This window comes from Vitis vinifera, chromosome 1 (genome assembly GCF_030704535.1).
Source record: "Vitis vinifera cultivar Pinot Noir 40024 chromosome 1, ASM3070453v1".
NCBI classification, from domain to species: domain Eukaryota; kingdom Viridiplantae; phylum Streptophyta; class Magnoliopsida; order Vitales; family Vitaceae; genus Vitis; species Vitis vinifera.
The window spans coordinates 10,599,060-10,616,126 of NC_081805.1; the positions used below are offsets into that span (position 1 = coordinate 10,599,060).

Consider the following 17,067-nt stretch of genomic DNA (forward strand, 5'->3'; position numbering starts at 1 on the left):
AAGGATTCCTCTTGCACGATCTGCTGTTTCCATTTATAGGATAGACTTTAAACTAGATTTCCAAATCAACCCAAAGGAGAGGGTCGTCTCTGTCTCTCGATTGTTGTCTCGAGCTGGCTGTTCATCGGCCCTGGCTTTTTTCCTTTCGGTGGAATCTAGGGTTAGGGTTTCGAGTTTGCAGGTGAAGAAACGAACTTCTTCATCCATTCTTCTGTTTTCTGCTTCAGAAATCCCCTTCTTGAACTGAGAATATTAGGGTTGGGGGAGTCGTTTTTCAACGATGAAGAGAGGAAAGTTCGATACACTGGTGCCAACGAGTCGGCTCAAATCGTTTAAAATTTTGGCGGGTCTGCTGTTTCTGTACTTGATTTTCATGAGTTTTGAAATCCCTCTAGTGCTTAGAACTGGGTTCGGATCGTTACCGGGTGATGGGTTTAACGGGTTTCTCGGTGACGCATTCTCTCAACAATTCATGCTGGAAAGCGAACAAGACATGGCGGAGAAAGATGCCCCAAGTCGACCCTCCTTTAGGGTTTCAAAGGGCTTGTCTCAGTCTTCGCGGTTTCGGGCCCCTGCGCGTCGAATGCGGGAGTACAAGAAAGTTTCTGGTTTGGCATTTCACGGGGGTCTTCTCAATAGTAAAGATGGCTATTCTGAGCTTCACAAGTCGGCCAAGCATGCGTGGGAAGTGGGGAAGACGCTTTGGGAGAAGCTGGATTCGGGAGAAATCCAAGTTGAGTCGAAGAGGAAGGCGCAGAATCAGTCGGAGTCGTGCCCACATTCAATTGCGCTATCTGGGTCGGAGTTTCAGGATCGAAATAAAATTATGGTGCTTCCCTGTGGATTGACGCTGGGATCACATATTACGGTTGTGGGGAAGCCGCATTGGGCACATGCTGAGTACGACCCGAAGATAGCGTTATTGAAAGATGAGGATCAGAGTGTGATGGTTTCCCAGTTTATGATGGAGTTGCAGGGATTGAAAACAGTGGATGGAGAGGACCCGCCTAGGATACTGCATTTCAATCCAAGGTTGAAGGGCGATTGGAGCGGGAAGCCGGTGATTGAGCAGAATACTTGTTATAGAATGCAATGGGGGTCAGCCCTTCGGTGTGAGGGGTGGAAATCAAGGGCGGATGAAGAAACCGGTAGGTGGATTAAATGTGGTGCTTTGCTTTTTAATTTTAAAATGCATGCAGTTGGTTGTCTTTTATCTATTATTGCTATGGATTGAGTGCATTGTGCCATATTTAGAGCAAGAAGATGCAGAGCTTGTTTTATAATCTCACTAAGTTGTTATTTATTTGATCCATTGTTATGGGTAATAATGTCAGCTCATTCGTACCGCCTTTGCAGTTGGAAGTGTGTCAGTTGTCTCTAGTCTGTGAATGAATCACCCGAACCTGAAATTGAAACAGACTTTAAATGTAGAAATTGAAATTTTTGGTATTATTGCCAATTCTGTTTGGTAGTTCATTTATTTCATTTTTCTTTCTCAGTGGTTGCTATTTTCTTGTTGTCACTAGCTTTAAAGAATTCAGAAATACCTGAATAATGGGACATTTGCTATAAATTTCCCTATTTCTTAATCCCTAAATGTTATTGAGGCAATTATAAATCTTGCTGATTCCTTGAATTCAATGAAGTTGATGGGCAGGTGAAATGTGAGAAGTGGATTCGTGATGATGATAGTCATTCAGAAGAATCAAAGGCTACATGGTGGTTGAACAGGCTGATAGGGCGGACAAAGAAAGTGGCGATTGATTGGCCATATCCTTTTGCAGAGGAAAAGCTATTTGTTCTTACTGTGAGTGCAGGCTTGGAAGGTTATCACGTCAATGTTGATGGGAGGCATGTCACTTCTTTTCCCTATCGCACAGTGAGTTCCCTCATGAAACCTCTCCTAGTATTATGATGTTGATGTTGGCTGGGATCATCTCAAAATTGTTTGTAATGTTGACAGGGATTTGTTCTTGAGGATGCCACTGGCCTATTTGTAAATGGGGACATTGATGTGCATTCTGTATTTGCTGCTTCTTTACCGGCATCACATCCAAGTTTTGCTCCTCAGTTGCATCTTGAGAAGTTGCCTAAATGGCAGGCCTCACCTCTTCCAGATGGACCTGTGGAGCTTTTCATTGGCATACTTTCTGCTGGCAATCACTTTGCTGAGCGGATGGCTGTGAGGAAATCTTGGATGCAGCATAACTTAGTCAAATCTTCTAAAGTTGTGGCTCGGTTCTTCATAGCATTGGTAAGGGCAGGAAACAAGAGGCATGCATCCTCTATTTGAAAAAACCCTCTATGCATAAACTTCAAGTTGGAGATATCACTTTCTGAACATTGGTGTTTTGACAGCATGGAAGAAAAGAAATAAACGTGGAGCTAAAGAAGGAAGCAGAGTATTTTGGTGATACTGTTATAGTTCCTTACATGGATAATTATGACCTTGTTGTGTTAAAGACTGTTGCAATCTGTGAATATGGGGTGAGTGGTGGATGAATATTTATACTTGATAACTCTTTATTTCTTTGTAGAAATTATTTATCTTCAATGCATATGCTGTTTTACAGGCTCGCACTGCTGCTGCAAAGTATATCATGAAGTGTGATGATGACACGTTTGTCAGGGTGGATGCTGTGATCAAGGAAGCAAGGAAAGTCCATGAAGATAACAGTCTGTATGTGGGAAATATGAATTACTACCACAAGCCCCTGCGATATGGTAAATGGGCAGTGACTTATGAGGTACGGATTCTACCTTGGTTCTACTTGACTCTAGGCTTGAACTAATGGTCATCACTGATAAAACTTTGATTCTTTCTACCTTTCTTTCCCTCCTATGTTGCTTTGAAATCAGATTTAAGTACTATTTTGCCTGCAATTCCTGATTGCAGAAAAATTCTAATATCAAATTAAAAATCATTTTCTTTTGGTTTTATGCATTCCTGTATGATTTTTTCTGGTTTGAAAATATCTTTTGTTTGTGACAGTTGAATAATGTTTGCCTCTTCTAGAAACAGAAGACTCCACATCATCATTTATTTTGGCATTACTATGATATGTTTGAATTGCTGATGAAACTGTCCTATTCCTAGTTATTCTGGCGCTTTGTAACCCACATGTATCTTTTTAACTAAAAAAATAAAGTATGGTTTTCTCTCAAAGACATTCTATTCACCCATTACTCCTGAGACTTACCTCCCATGGAGTGGGATTGAGTGGGAATGAGATTGTTCTTGGTTCAATTCCATCCACCAAGGAGAAAAGGAAAAATCTATGAAAAAGAATAAGTGAGGGAGATTCTATTTGCAAATCATTTTTTGCACAGAGAAGCATAAATTAATGGTGATAGGCTTTCTGACAGCTAGAAGTCTGGAGTTTCAAAGTCATGGTACTAAATTTGCTGTGGCCTCTCCTAGGAATGGGGGTTGAATAGGTTTTCCATGATGTACAGATATTAAATAATATTTGCCTGGTTTGCTGTACTCTAAATCTCGATGGCACAAAATGCGCTGTTGTGCCCAAGCCAAAATTTTCCTATTATTGTGTATAAAGAAACTACAATTCTGTTTGCAGTTAATTTAGAATTCTTGATAATGTGAATATCCTCTTTTTCTTTTCCTTACCATCTTGGCTGCAATCATACAAGTTTGAACTTAAATGTTATTTGGTTAGGGTTTTCTTTTTCTTGGGCATGATGATTGCTCCATATTGAAAGCAATTTCCCATCATCATTTCCTTTACTGGAAACTTTCAGGAATGGCCAGAAGAAGATTATCCACCCTATGCAAATGGGCCAGGTTACATTGTGTCATATGACATTGCAGAATTCATTGTTTCAGAGTTTGAAAAACACAAATTGAGAGTATGTACTTGTATCCATTTTTAAGCTTTGTATGGCTGTTTTTGTTTTGATCCTTGAAGGTTTACTAAATCTATTTCCACATGGTGCAGCTGTTCAAGATGGAGGATGTGAGCATGGGAATGTGGGTGGAGCAGTTCAATAGTTCAATGCCAGTGCAGTATCTGCACAGTGTGAAGTTTTGCCAGTTTGGGTGCATTGAGGATTATTATACTGCACATTACCAGTCCCCGAGGCAGATGATTTGCATGTGGGAAAAATTGCAACAGCAAGGAAAGGCCCACTGCTGCAACATGAGATGATCATGATCTTCATGACATTAGAAAAAGCTCGGTTATAAAGGGAAAACTTGAGAAAGATGGAAACGCAGAAACAAGTTTTGTAGTCATAGCATGTCCTTGTACATAATGCTGATGAGCTAAGTTAGATACTGGGGCTGTTCATGTTCCCTTTCATGATTCTTTCATTATTTAACCTTTTTCTTGTCCAATTCCTTTGTTATGGCACTCGGGCGCAACAGGAACGGGGTTTCTAATTGGATATCCACGAGGAATGCCTGATTTTGTAATCAAAGAGAAAAAAAAAAAGACATGTAGGGGCATAACAGAATCAATATTTTTCAGGTTTAAGTTCCAAAATTTTGTCATGTCCGTGCTTGGATTGGATGAGATGATGATAGAAATACAGTAGTAGACAACCTGCATTCTAGTCAATTCCATGGATTTTAGATACCTCATTAGCTGAGTTCATTCCATTGGAAGGATTTTCTCTTAAATCCAACTGTATTTGGTTGCAAACTCTGACCTTGTTCTCAAACTAGTGTATTAAATATACCTTCCTTTTTGTCTGAAGAGTCACAGGACTTCTTCAATGACCTTATCCATTCTCTAACTCAACGTTTTTAGCCTATCATCAAACAGTGCAAGTGCGTAGATATGGGGGACATACTGAGGGGAAGTCCGGAGCTTGTCATTGAAGTGGGGATGGGAGTGATCTAACATCAAAATTGTAGGAATATAACTTTCTATATCATTGGCTGGAGCTTCCCAACGAAGAATATATAAAAAAACAAAGAATCTTATAGTGAAAGCGAATCTCTCCTTGTGGACAAAGAGCTCAAAAGAAAAGAGAAGGAACCATATTCCATCACAAAAAAGTTTACTGGTCATCTTTATCCTTACAATCAATTCCTTTGGGCTAGCTTAAAAGATTTTACTTCTACTTTCCAAGCTGGATTACAGTTTTTGACTCCGCTGATACCCACATAAAGCAATGTTTAATGGAAACTAATAGAGTTTTTTGCGTGTCTACAAGCTACTCCTAATTGTATCTTATACAGATTCAATATTGTATTTTCAACATTTTTTTTCTCCAAATAAATGACATTTCATGCATTGCAATCTTGGGGGAAATTCCATTAGCATTACTCATGTTTAATCTAGTCTGGTTAATTGCCAAGTCCTGTTACCTTCCTCCAATATCAGTCAAACAATCTGCCCTAGCATGCACAATCAAAATTGTGTGATTTTGGAAAAGTTTCTACAATACGCCCATGTTTCTACAGGAAAGTAAAATTATTTCTCTTGATTGCCCTGTCGTGGCCATATTCACTTTTGACACCAACAAAAAGGACTTCACTCCTAAAGTCTACACTGCAACATAAAGAAATAAAAATGAACAAAAGATGAAACTGCAGTACTGGTCTTTTGAACATCTCTTCCATCTTTAATAGTATTCTCATTCCTCATAATTTACCTTGACATAATGGTAGCCTTGAAGAGTTTTGCCCATTCAAACTGGAGAGATCTCACCTAGAAGAAGTCGACCCTCTAGGTGTTGTAATCTGGTTCCCACGTGGGGGCCCCAGCCCATGATCTTCACAATCTACGAGATCCAAACCATCAATGCCAGATAATAGATCAGCCAAATTCCTGCAACAACACCAAGATAATCCAATTAATGTTAGAAGCTAAACCAAACATCGAGGACTTGAAAAAATCTAGAATGTATGTGTATAGGTTGATATGTGATTGGTACCCGTTTGCCATGGAAGAGGCCTCAAACCGTTGTTCCAATATGCCGAGAAGAAACAATTCCCTGTAGTGTTCACCCCACCAGGACAGTTGCAGATGAATGAATTATAATCTCCAGTATACCCACAAACTCCATTACTCTTCTCGCAGTCAGCACATGCGCCCGGATAGTCGTTATTGATACTGAACTTATATTTTAGTGCCACTCCATATTTCCAACTCTGTGGGTTAGAATCCTGGCCATTATAACTATAAAACCCGGAATATGAAGTGCACTTTAACTTCTGCAAATCCATTTCAAATGAGGGCCCAAGATCAACTGGCGTGTAAACACAGCATGTGGAGATTGGGATGTTGAGCACGATGATTGGTCTGCAAGAATAGAGGAGACTGCAAATGGGTGCACCCTCGCTATCACATAAAGGGACCAGGGTGCTGTTTCCACCACCATAGAGGCCGTCTGGTTTGTAAATAGGTGATGAAGTAATTGAGCAGTCAAGTAGAGCAAAGACATTGCCGTCATGAAAACTGAATGGAGCATTCCAATCTAGGCCAAAGCCTTTGCTTGGCTGTGCACAAGAGCAAGTGGACATGGATGGATCTGTGATACACAAAACTTGAGAGTTGTAATCTATGTTGGTGATGGTGTAATAGCCCGTGTGGGTTATAAAGGTGAGCTTTTCTTGGCTACAAGTTACATATGGCTGGAAGCGTGGATCACCGCAACCAGGGCCACTGCCAAAAGGATATTTGAGGTGTTGATTGCCACACGTTCTTTGGCAAGACTGGGATAAAATCAGGGTAGGGAGTAAGATGAGAGAAATGCAGAGGAAAGTGATGGAAAGGCATTTGGGCTTCATTCTCAGAGAAAGATGTGAAAGATGTGGAATTAATATATTGTGGAAGGAGCCAAGTGTTGAGTCTTCCCTCTTGGAAGTAGGAGAGGGTGAGGGTAAGAGAGAGGACAATGTGCTGTTGTTTATATGGGGATGGGTTTTGTTGCTTTCGGTGTTAGGCTGGGCTACAGGTAACTTTAGATTGATATTCGTAATGCCTTTTCCTATTACTGGATGCCTTTGTTTCATAACTCCTCTCCTTCATATCACTTCCTTTTCAACTAAGAAATGCACTTTATGAGATTTTAAGATTTCTTTAGCTTTGGCTGCAAGGTAAGTTGAGTGGGACAGAAGAAAACGTGTTGAATTTTTGTTATGGTTTTTACTTTTTATGATTCAAGTGGACTGAAATTTTATTTTATTTTATTTTCATAGTTTTAGAAAAAGATATTTTGACTATTTTTTATTCTTAAAAAAATATATGAAAGAAATTAGTTTTATGAATTAAAAATTTGTATATTTTAAATTATTAAATATTAGTGAAATGAGTTTGAAAAAATATATAAAATTAATTTATTAAAATAAAACCTATTTTTCATTTTCTTACCATTTTTTGAGGAAAACTTACAAAAAAAAAAAACATAATTTTCAATACATAATCAATTCATATTTAACAGAATTGCATAAATATTTGGCCTTGGGTTATTGATAAGCGTCCAATTATTGGGACTTGACAATATGCTAAAATGATGAGACTTGCACTTGGTGGGTAGCCTTAAAGTTCCACTTAGTGTTGGATAAAACAATTTTCAATCAATGATATATAACAAACTCCAATAACTCTATTATTCTTAATTTATTATTATTTTTACTTTGATATTAAGTCATTATTATGATTCTTATTTCTTTCTTCCCTCGACCACCACAACATTTTTTTTTTTCCTCGCTGCCACACTAGCCATAAACAGGATGCATAAGCCACCCAAAACACAACATTTTTCCTTACTAGGGGCATAATCAGTTTAGATGTAGTTTTTACCCAACCAACCATAATTTCATTGAAAAACTAAACCAAACCATTTGATGCCAATTTGCCTATGTTTTTTTTGTATTGGTTTTGGCCCAACAACAAAGCTCATTCTGGGCCTTGGGCCTAATAAAGTTTTAAAGTGGATTCATTTCATTTTTGAGCCCAAATGCCATTCAATTTGGATTACATTAAATGAAGTTTTTGTATAAGATATTATAGCCCATTACAATAAGCTCAAAGCATAAAGCCTACTTTTATTTTAAGCTTAATCCTCAATAATAAGACTTTCTTATACATTCATTGTAACACAATGAAAATTTTAAACATAATGAGACTTAGGTTATGTTTGTTTTTTTGGCTTAATTCTAAATAGAATTTATATTTAACTTAATACTAAATAATGCTTAATAGTATTAAGTATTAAGCTATTTGTTTTTTTTTTATATATACTAAAAACCAATATCTTAATATTTTAATGTATTAAAAAAATATAATTTAACGTATTTCTAAAAATTTCAAAATAATAAAATTGTTATAATAAATAATTTATCATTATTATCCTTACAAAAAATAATTAATATATTTTATTTTTTACATAATTAAAATAAAATATTTAAACTTAATAATCTGAAAAATAATGGATTGATAAAACCTAAATCAAATTAAAGAAAAAACATAACAATTTAAGTACATATTTTCAAATATCCAAAGACGTCACATTTTATGCTAATATCTAAACATTGCATTTCTTACAAAGGTAAAAAACTAAAAATGACAAGTTAATTAAATACTTGAAAGAGTTCGTTTGTGATTTGGTATTGGAATTGTTGCATGAATTCTTGATCAGATGTTGCAAAAAAATTGCTTGTAGTTGAGTTTTGATTTTGATTTGCATTATCACTTTCCAATTCCACTTCATTGTCATATTTAGAAAATAATCTATTCGCAACTGAGATTTGTCGAAGAAAATTGTGAATAGAGAAGGATGTCATGACAATTTTTGTTTGAGTAGTAAACGAATAAGGTGCCATTCTCTTCAATATTGGGAAACGCTCCTTAACAACACCAAAAATACGTTCAATGACATTTCTTAATCTTGCATGGCATTGGTTGAACATCTCCTCTTTTCCTACAGTTTTACCACCACTACGAAAATCACTCAACCAATAGCGTACACAATATGGTGCCATAAAACCTTGAGTGTGTGTGTGTATGTTGCATCTACTAAATAATATTTTTCTGGAAAAAAAAAAAAGATTGAGTTGATTATTATAATGAATAAATACAAATTATATTAAATAAAATGAAAATAAAATGTTTATATGATTGGGGGTACTGGAAAATTATGTTGCAGGTTACAGATAGTTTCTATGAAGACTCTTGAATCATGAGTTGTTCCTTCCCATCCAACAACAACGAACCTAAATATCATGTCAAAATCACAAACTAATATAACATTTTGAAAACATTCTCCTTTCCCACGACCTCGATGAGGTACTTGTTGGTTAGTAGGAATGCATGTATGGATAAGAGTTCCATCAATTGCACCAACAACATCCTACATGGTAATAATTCTTTAAAATATAAATAATTATTTTTATATGAGAATAATATAAATATGATATGAATAATTAGAAATAAAAAAGAATATACCTTAAAATTTTGTCTTAGCCGACGATTGGAGATACCATTTGAACTATCATTGAATGATGGAGGAGTAATAATCTCTTTTGATAAATTCACCATGGTCATGATCGCTTGAATTTTCGTCGTTTATCGCATCAAAACACAATTTATAGCCCAATTCGCTATTCTAAAGCAACTTGTACCCAATCAAAAAGTGGTTTTAGTACAAACTACTGTAGTATAGTGGTTTTTATGTGTTGTCCACTAGGATTGATTATTCTCGGTAATTAAGGCTTGAATGAAAGGAGAAGAAATGATTGAGATAAAATGAAAATGGTTTGACAATTCATGATAAAAGTTTAAAATAACAATGATTTCAAATTGAGAAGAAAAATAAAATGTAAAATAGAAGAAAATTAATAGGAGATGAAATTCTTGGAATTAGGATTTTCTAGAAAACAATTTCCATGGTGAATAGATATTGAGATCTAATTTTCATCAAGTTAGATTAAAAACCTAAATTTTCATCTAAACTGATTTTTTATTTAGCTTTAAGTCTAAATCTAATTTATCTTCAAATTAAGTCATTTAATCCAAGAGATCAATTCAAATCATATATTCAATTCATCTTAAATTATCTTTCAATGATTCTTACAATGCAACTATTCAATCTCACCAAATCTAGATTTAAGAATTTAATGAATCTATCTAGCTTGCATTGTAGAAATCATCTAAGATAATTTGAAAAGAAAAATCCCTACAATTCAATTAATCAATCAATTGGATCAAATTACCTTTTTAATTCAAGCTTATTTCTTTAATTCACTATAGATCTTGCCTCTAGATCGTCTTTCCTCCGAGAAAAACGAGATTTAGCCACTCATACTTGGAGATTTGGTCTCACAAGGTATGTTTGGCTAGTGAGAAAATGAGAGAAAATGAAGGAAAGTAGAAAATTTTACAGAAAGAGGAAATTTGGAAAATTCTACAATTAGAAAATGTCTAAAAGTCTTCTTAAATGAGTAAATCGAGTTTCTATTTATAGGCCAAGATCAAGTGGACACTTGACATCATCTAAGAGGTCTTTCGGAGGTTCTTCACCAAGAAATCTAGAGTTTAGTAATAAAATGTCCATTTCGCACAAGATTTGGCAATTTCGCACGATTGTGCGAAGTCAAAAATGCATCAGCACCAATTTTGCCTTCTTGGAGCATTTCGCATGATTGTGGTAAATTTTTGCATGGTCATGCGAAATCAGCTTTTAGATTTCCCTCTAAGCCGCAACAGAAATTGTCTTCTGGTCCATTTCGCATGTCTGTGCGAAACTTTCACATGATCATGCAAAATGGAAATACATAATTTTTCAACTTCTTTTTGTCATTTATCTCATTTCTTTCTTTTGAATCCACCTCAACCACCTTCAAATCAACTTCACATCCCGATTCAAACCAATTGCATTACTTCTTTCATTATGCATTTGGATTTTCATGAACTTTATTTGTTATCTTCAATTTGATTCATCTCTTTTGTCACCAATTTATCAAAATGATACATTGAAATGACTTCAAAACTTCATAAAACTTGTTAGTAACTCTTGCAAGGGAAACAACACGTTAATTGAGTGTCTTAGGCATAATTACTACTCAAAAGATGTGAAACTTATGAAAATTATTATCTATAATATGCTCTTTTTGAGTAGTAATCAGACCACTAAAACCTCATGGAAGTATTTTTTAATTGTTTGACTTGAGTGTTGATCAATCAATTTCGTAGACTATGACTAATAGTCATAAGAAACATGACCATTTTCTCTTCAACATTCAAATGTTTAATGTCAACAAGCCATCCTTTTTCTTGAAACATGTGACATAGAGAAATAAATCCATGTTTTTGCATCTGCATTAGTTCATAACATGTGCTAGATGAACCATTTCAAAGTTCTTAAATGAAAAGTGAACCTGTAAATGATGATGTAGAGACTCGTTCCTTATTAATGGATGAGTCACTTAATAATTGGAGCAACAACACAACTAATCTTTTTTTTTAAACTCTTGTCACTTCCATAAGAATATCTATTATAAAAAAAAACAATAGTTATGAAATAAGCATAACAATATAATCAAATAGTTATAATAATGTATGAGTAACAAATATCCATAAAATGTAGAGAGAAAGTCTTATAATTGGAAAAGTTTAAATGTATCAAATATCTAAAACAAACAAACCAAATGTACCAAATTACAAGCACTATATAAGCCATATACCATATGCATTCCACAAATCTAAAACAAATATTTAAAAAGTTTTTTTCGCAAGCTCTGAATCCATCCCATTCGCTCTTTGTCACTTTCCATCTCCACCCACACCTCTTTATACTCTTTCTTCTTGCAAAACACATTAATTTCTACATAGTATAATGGATCATCATAAGTCAAGAGCCTCTTCAAAATCTTCATGCATTCTTTGATTGAGGGTCCTTCAAAATTCTCCAACACATTCATTATTCTATTAATTTCTTCTTGAGTTTGCTTTTTCTTTCCTTTGTTATGTTTTTTCTTAGAACCTTCTATTTCATCATTAGTATTTCTTGGCCAATTCTCATCTTCTTCTAAACTAATTGAAGTTTCTCTAGGCATAGATGTAGAATGTGTTGATGATTCCTTAGCCCCAGAAACTATCACTCCTCCAAAGCTCCAATTTTTAGACCTAGTAGCTAATACTCCTCCAAACAATGCCTCTAATTCTTCCACATTTGCTAATGGTTTAAAACGAAATTGTTTAGTTTCTGGATATTTCTATTTTACAAAATGAACAACAAATTAGTCATGCATACATATATAAGACAATTATTTTTAAAATTCACTCAAATCCATAAGAAAACTACCTGTAGATATTCTTCCCATTTTTCAGTTGCCAATCAAAAGTTTTGGTTATAGAGTTGTAACCATGTCATGTCATAATCATCATTTTACTCCAAATGAGATATTGTCTTTTCATGTAATCCCACCCATTCTTAAGTTGTTTTGAAGTATAGCGTTTTCCAAATAACTTCTCCAACTCTTCAGCAATTCGAGGCCAAACACTAGACTTTAAACCTCCACCTGATCTAAAGCCTTTGTTTGCCTCTTGAAGACAAAGATCAATAAAGTGCTTTCTTTGGATGGGGTTAGTGCAATTTGCCCTACTAATCTCAACATTTTGACTTATTACTATACAAAAAACCAACCAACATTAATGATTAATTTTCAATTTTTTTTTTTAAAAAAATGTCTAGTGGCATTTTGCACACATATCTAGTGTGTGGACTTGAAAATTAAATTCAAATAGTAGCATTAAATTAGAGATAATAAATATATAGTTTGGATGATGGAAGAATAGACAACAAATATTAATCCATTCACATGTAACCATTCTATGTAGAGAATGAATTCATCAAGCACAAGAAACATTAAAACACAAATTATGCCAACAACCCGTAAAGACAGTTTATAAAAACTATCCAAAGTCCCTTAAGATGATTTTTTCTAAAGAACCCAAATATGGACATGCACAGAGAAGAAGGTAGGAAAGGTAGGAAGCATAATTTTTTTTTTTTTTCATTTCTAAAATCATTGCCACCTCCATCTAGTAGTTGGTTAACAAACCAACACCAAATGAGTTGGGTTAATCCCAACTGAAATCTGCTCTATGACCCGAGAGAGCTGCAGTTGTGAGAGGAGTGTGAGAAAGAGAGAGAGGTGTGTGTGTGTGAAAGAATTGGCCTGAGTTGTTTGTGAAATGAAATAAACCTCCTACAGTCTTGTTGTTAGATTAAATAATGGTTGTGTATAGTGCAAAATTCAAATTGGGTCTAGAACTGCCATACCTAAAACATAGCAATGTTTTACAATATAATAAGATATATTTAAATTTTAAATGAACTTCATTTTCCATAAAAGAAAAAGTACAAAAACCCATTAAGGTTTGTTTTGAATCAAAGAAGCAAGAAACCTAACCTCACCCATTTGAAATACTCAGGCAAAATTTAGAAGGGTAGTGACCTACATCAAAGCGCACAAAGTAGTTAAGCCTATTTTAAAAACAAGTTATTAATTTATAAGGGTTGTGGTAGGAATGAAGGAGGTTATAGGTTATATTCCATGTTAATATCATTAAAAAAATGAAAATTGAAAAACATAAAAACAAAGGAAAAAAAATCATTGCAGAGGGTCATCAAAAACCACAAAAAAATATAATGTTCGAATGTTAATATTAGAAGCACATCTAGCAAAATAGTGAGAAGTAAATTTCCAGTATGTTTGACTTAAGAAAAAAAATCCATATGCTAGTATTGAATTCAAGAAAGGAAGAAAAAAATCCGCCAATTTAATAATGTTATTTTCTATAACCATAAATACGATAACACGAAGAATCCCAACAAAGAACAAAATCGCATTATCACTCTAAAAACCTTCTGCCAAATAAACAAGACCATCAAACCTTTTAAGAACAAAATCGCATTAGTACTCTATCAAATTTTATTGTTTTTTTATTCATTTAATTTTATTACAAAATAAATGAAAACTCAACCCTTTCATCTATAATTGAGAACCATCTAAAGCCCGGGCCATGGAATCATAAGCTCAAGTCAATCTGTGCAGAGCAACTGGACTATCTCAAATTTTTCATTCATAAATATCCAAAGGTATTTCATTTTCTCTATTGATTCATAGTTGTTGACTTGTTGACTGTGCTGAACCCAAATTTATTGTTGGATTGCATTGAGCTAGTATTGAGGCCATGAGCCAAAATGCTAGCTAAGGTATAGCACATCATCCATGCACCATTTGTTAATTGGATTTTTTTACTATGGTTTATTTTCTGGCCTCTTTAGAGATGGTCCATTTATGCTAGGCACTGCTACTGAAATCTTTGAAATTGAGAGGCTAGGATTTGCTTAACATGCAATATGTAGTGCATTGCCAACCAAAAAATTATACTTGTCCATCTGGTTCTTTGGTTCAAATAATGGTTTATGGTAGGTTAAATAATTGGTCCCCCAATTGATCTGTAAACAAAACACCTGAATTTACATTTTTTTTTCCTTGGATTTGGGAAATGAGCATCCTGGGTTGGGACTGAATTGGGTTATTAGTGGATGCTCTATTTGGGTTTCTGTTGACCTTCAATTCTACTACACCCGTGTTACCTATGAAAAGAATTTTCTACTATTCCCACCTAAACTCCAACCATTACTTGATGTCTACTCAAATATTTTCCATCTATAGCATTTCCTTATATATAATTTTCCTTGTTTTATAGTATTAAAAAAAGAAAGAAAGAAACCACTATCAAAACATTTTTCCCCTCATGAACAAGAAAAAAAAAATATATATATATATATATATATGAAAAAAAAATCTAATATTTCCATGTCACTGTAGGGCCCCAGGTCACCTTTCTAGGGTTGTTGGGAAGGATTCTGGTAAGGAATGAGTTTGTTCATTTTTTTTGTTCATCTGATATAAGAACCGTACTTTGTTGTAACTTGGTTATGCCATAGAAATTATCACTCTCTTATGAAATTGGAACATCCAAGTTGTTTTGAGATTGCAAAATTTGTCAAACTTTCTCTATGTGATTCTTTTTTGGTCTTGTTTATTTGGCAGAAGGTTTTCAGAGGGAGTGAATAATTTCAATGCAAAACAACAAGAAACAAGAACACAGAGTCAAATCAAGCAATAACATACATTTAGAAAATGCATATTATTGTTTAAAAATTGGTTAAAATTTATCATTTTGATATTATTATTTCCTCCAACAACAAGTACAAGTGAATGATAGAGCTTCACTTTGCTCATTGGACAAGTGAATGACACAGTACAGGGGCAACAATAAACAGCCAAAACAAACAAAATATAGCTCACAGAATCACACAAATGGTTCCTCAAAGCCAAAACTGAATCACACAAATGCTTCCATAAAACCCATGAGCACTTCTACAAAATTTGTTGAACATGTAAATCCATCAAACTCACTCCCACAAAATCAAAATTCTCCACAAAACCCCAAAATAAATCATTAGCATGGGAATCATAAAGAATCGTACCAGAGAAGATATTAATAAACCATTTCCAAACAAAAAACAACCATTCTACCTATGGTTTAACTCCATTGCTAAGAAAGAGCAAGAACGAAAGCTGAAACCTAGATAGAGAGAGAGAAAATGAGGAAGAAATTACCTTGAGAAAGCTTGGTGATGGTCATGGAACCAATGAGCTACACAGGGGTGAGGTAAGGGTTGGGGATCACCGATTGCAATTGAGACTAAAGAGCTACAATGGATGGGCTAGGGTTGGGCATTGGCATAGAGTTGCAATTGTGATTTGGGGGAGGTTTAAAAAGCTTGTTTTTTTTATTTAGCGAAAAAAAATTTAAAAATTCAGTAATAAGTAATAAAAAACAAGAAAAACAAACAACCTAAATTCTGAAATCAAATTGTTTTCAGCAAAAAGCAAAAATAAACAAATGCCACCTTGGTAACCATTTGAAGTAAAACAAATTATTGATTGCAATTATGTTGAGATGATTAAAAGATAAAATAAATAAATAATGAAACAATTAATCTATGATTATATGTTCTAGTTTCTTGAAATATCGTCTACTCTTAACTCATGCTTTCATCTTCAATTTCTCAATACATCATCCATAATACATATAAGTAAAAACTAACATCAAAGAAAAAAAAAACTAACATTGTCCATGTTAGCATAAAGGTTTTCCTTATTATGCATTAATGATTACAAAACAAGGTTAAATACATTAACAGGTTTAAATCAAGTGAAATTTTCAAGTTTTAATGATAAGTTTCAAAGAAAGTTCAATCATTCTTATAAGAAATTCAAAAGACATGAAGAAATGAATCATTTTGAAGACTTAAGGTGTCTAGGAAATATTGTAAGGCGGGTTCCATTGGTGCATTTAAGTCTAAATAATTTTATGCACTTCAAAACTAGTTTTCATTCATCCTTACCTAAGCTTAAAAATAACTTTTTATTGTTAAAGTGGGTGAATATGCATTTTATCTCAAAACCTTAGATTCAATTTTTTCAAAACTGACTTATAAAAGTTTTAAGAAGACATACACAAGTTACTAGAAGTTAAAAACCAAAACAGGAAACATTTTAGCCATTTTTCGATGCAATCGATTAAGGTTACCTTGAATCAATTGAAGTAGTTAAGGAACCAACTCAACCGATTAAGCTCTTCTAACTGAGAGCTGGTCAAGCCTACTTAAAAATTTCTCTTTCTTCTAATAGCTAGTTTTTGACTGATTGAGGGTTGGTTGAAGTTTAAAATCTTAAACAATCACCTATAGAGCATTAAATGCACTAACGACTAGTCAACAAGTTGAATTGAAACTCGATAAGTCTAGACCTTTTTGTGTTGGTTTAGGTTCTCGAGGTTATTTTCTATAAATTGAAGAGTCTTACTATATTTATTGACCAGATAATATTTGCATTGATTAGATATACAACTACTTTTTCTCTTTCAAAGCTTTTCATTTAAGTGCATTGAATTCAAATTTACAAATTCCTTTAGTGCACCCTTCAAATCCATTCTAGTGTTCTTATGTATTGTGAGTTATATTTATACTATGATTGAGAGCATTAAAACTTCATCTACCTATTCTTTCTTG

At 34.1% G+C, this 17,067-nt stretch overlaps 2 protein-coding genes across 2 annotated transcripts; one reads left to right on the plus strand and one right to left on the minus strand.

Annotated features, from left to right (window-relative positions):
- Window positions 1-25: 25 nt before the first annotated feature.
- LOC100260423 (hydroxyproline O-galactosyltransferase GALT6) lies at window positions 26-4,354 on the plus strand. Its single transcript, XM_002268567.5, has 7 exons — window positions 26-1,148; window positions 1,647-1,879; window positions 1,964-2,254; window positions 2,359-2,487; window positions 2,574-2,747; window positions 3,760-3,867; window positions 3,957-4,354. Exons 1-7 carry the CDS (start codon window positions 281-283, stop codon window positions 4,164-4,166), a joined length of 2,013 nt encoding a protein of 670 aa, XP_002268603.1. The 5' UTR covers window positions 26-280; the 3' UTR covers window positions 4,167-4,354.
- A 990-nt stretch (window positions 4,355-5,344) lies between these two features.
- Window positions 5,345-6,895, minus strand: LOC100255341 (wall-associated receptor kinase-like 10). The gene is made up of 2 exons (XM_010654399.3): window positions 5,902-6,895; window positions 5,345-5,795 (listed from the first exon to the last, which is right to left on the minus strand). The coding sequence occupies exons 1-2, from the start codon at window positions 6,755-6,757 to the stop codon at window positions 5,749-5,751; spliced, it is 903 nt and encodes a 300-aa protein (XP_010652701.1). The 5' UTR covers window positions 6,758-6,895; the 3' UTR covers window positions 5,345-5,748.
- Between the last annotated feature and the right edge of the window lie 10,172 nt (window positions 6,896-17,067).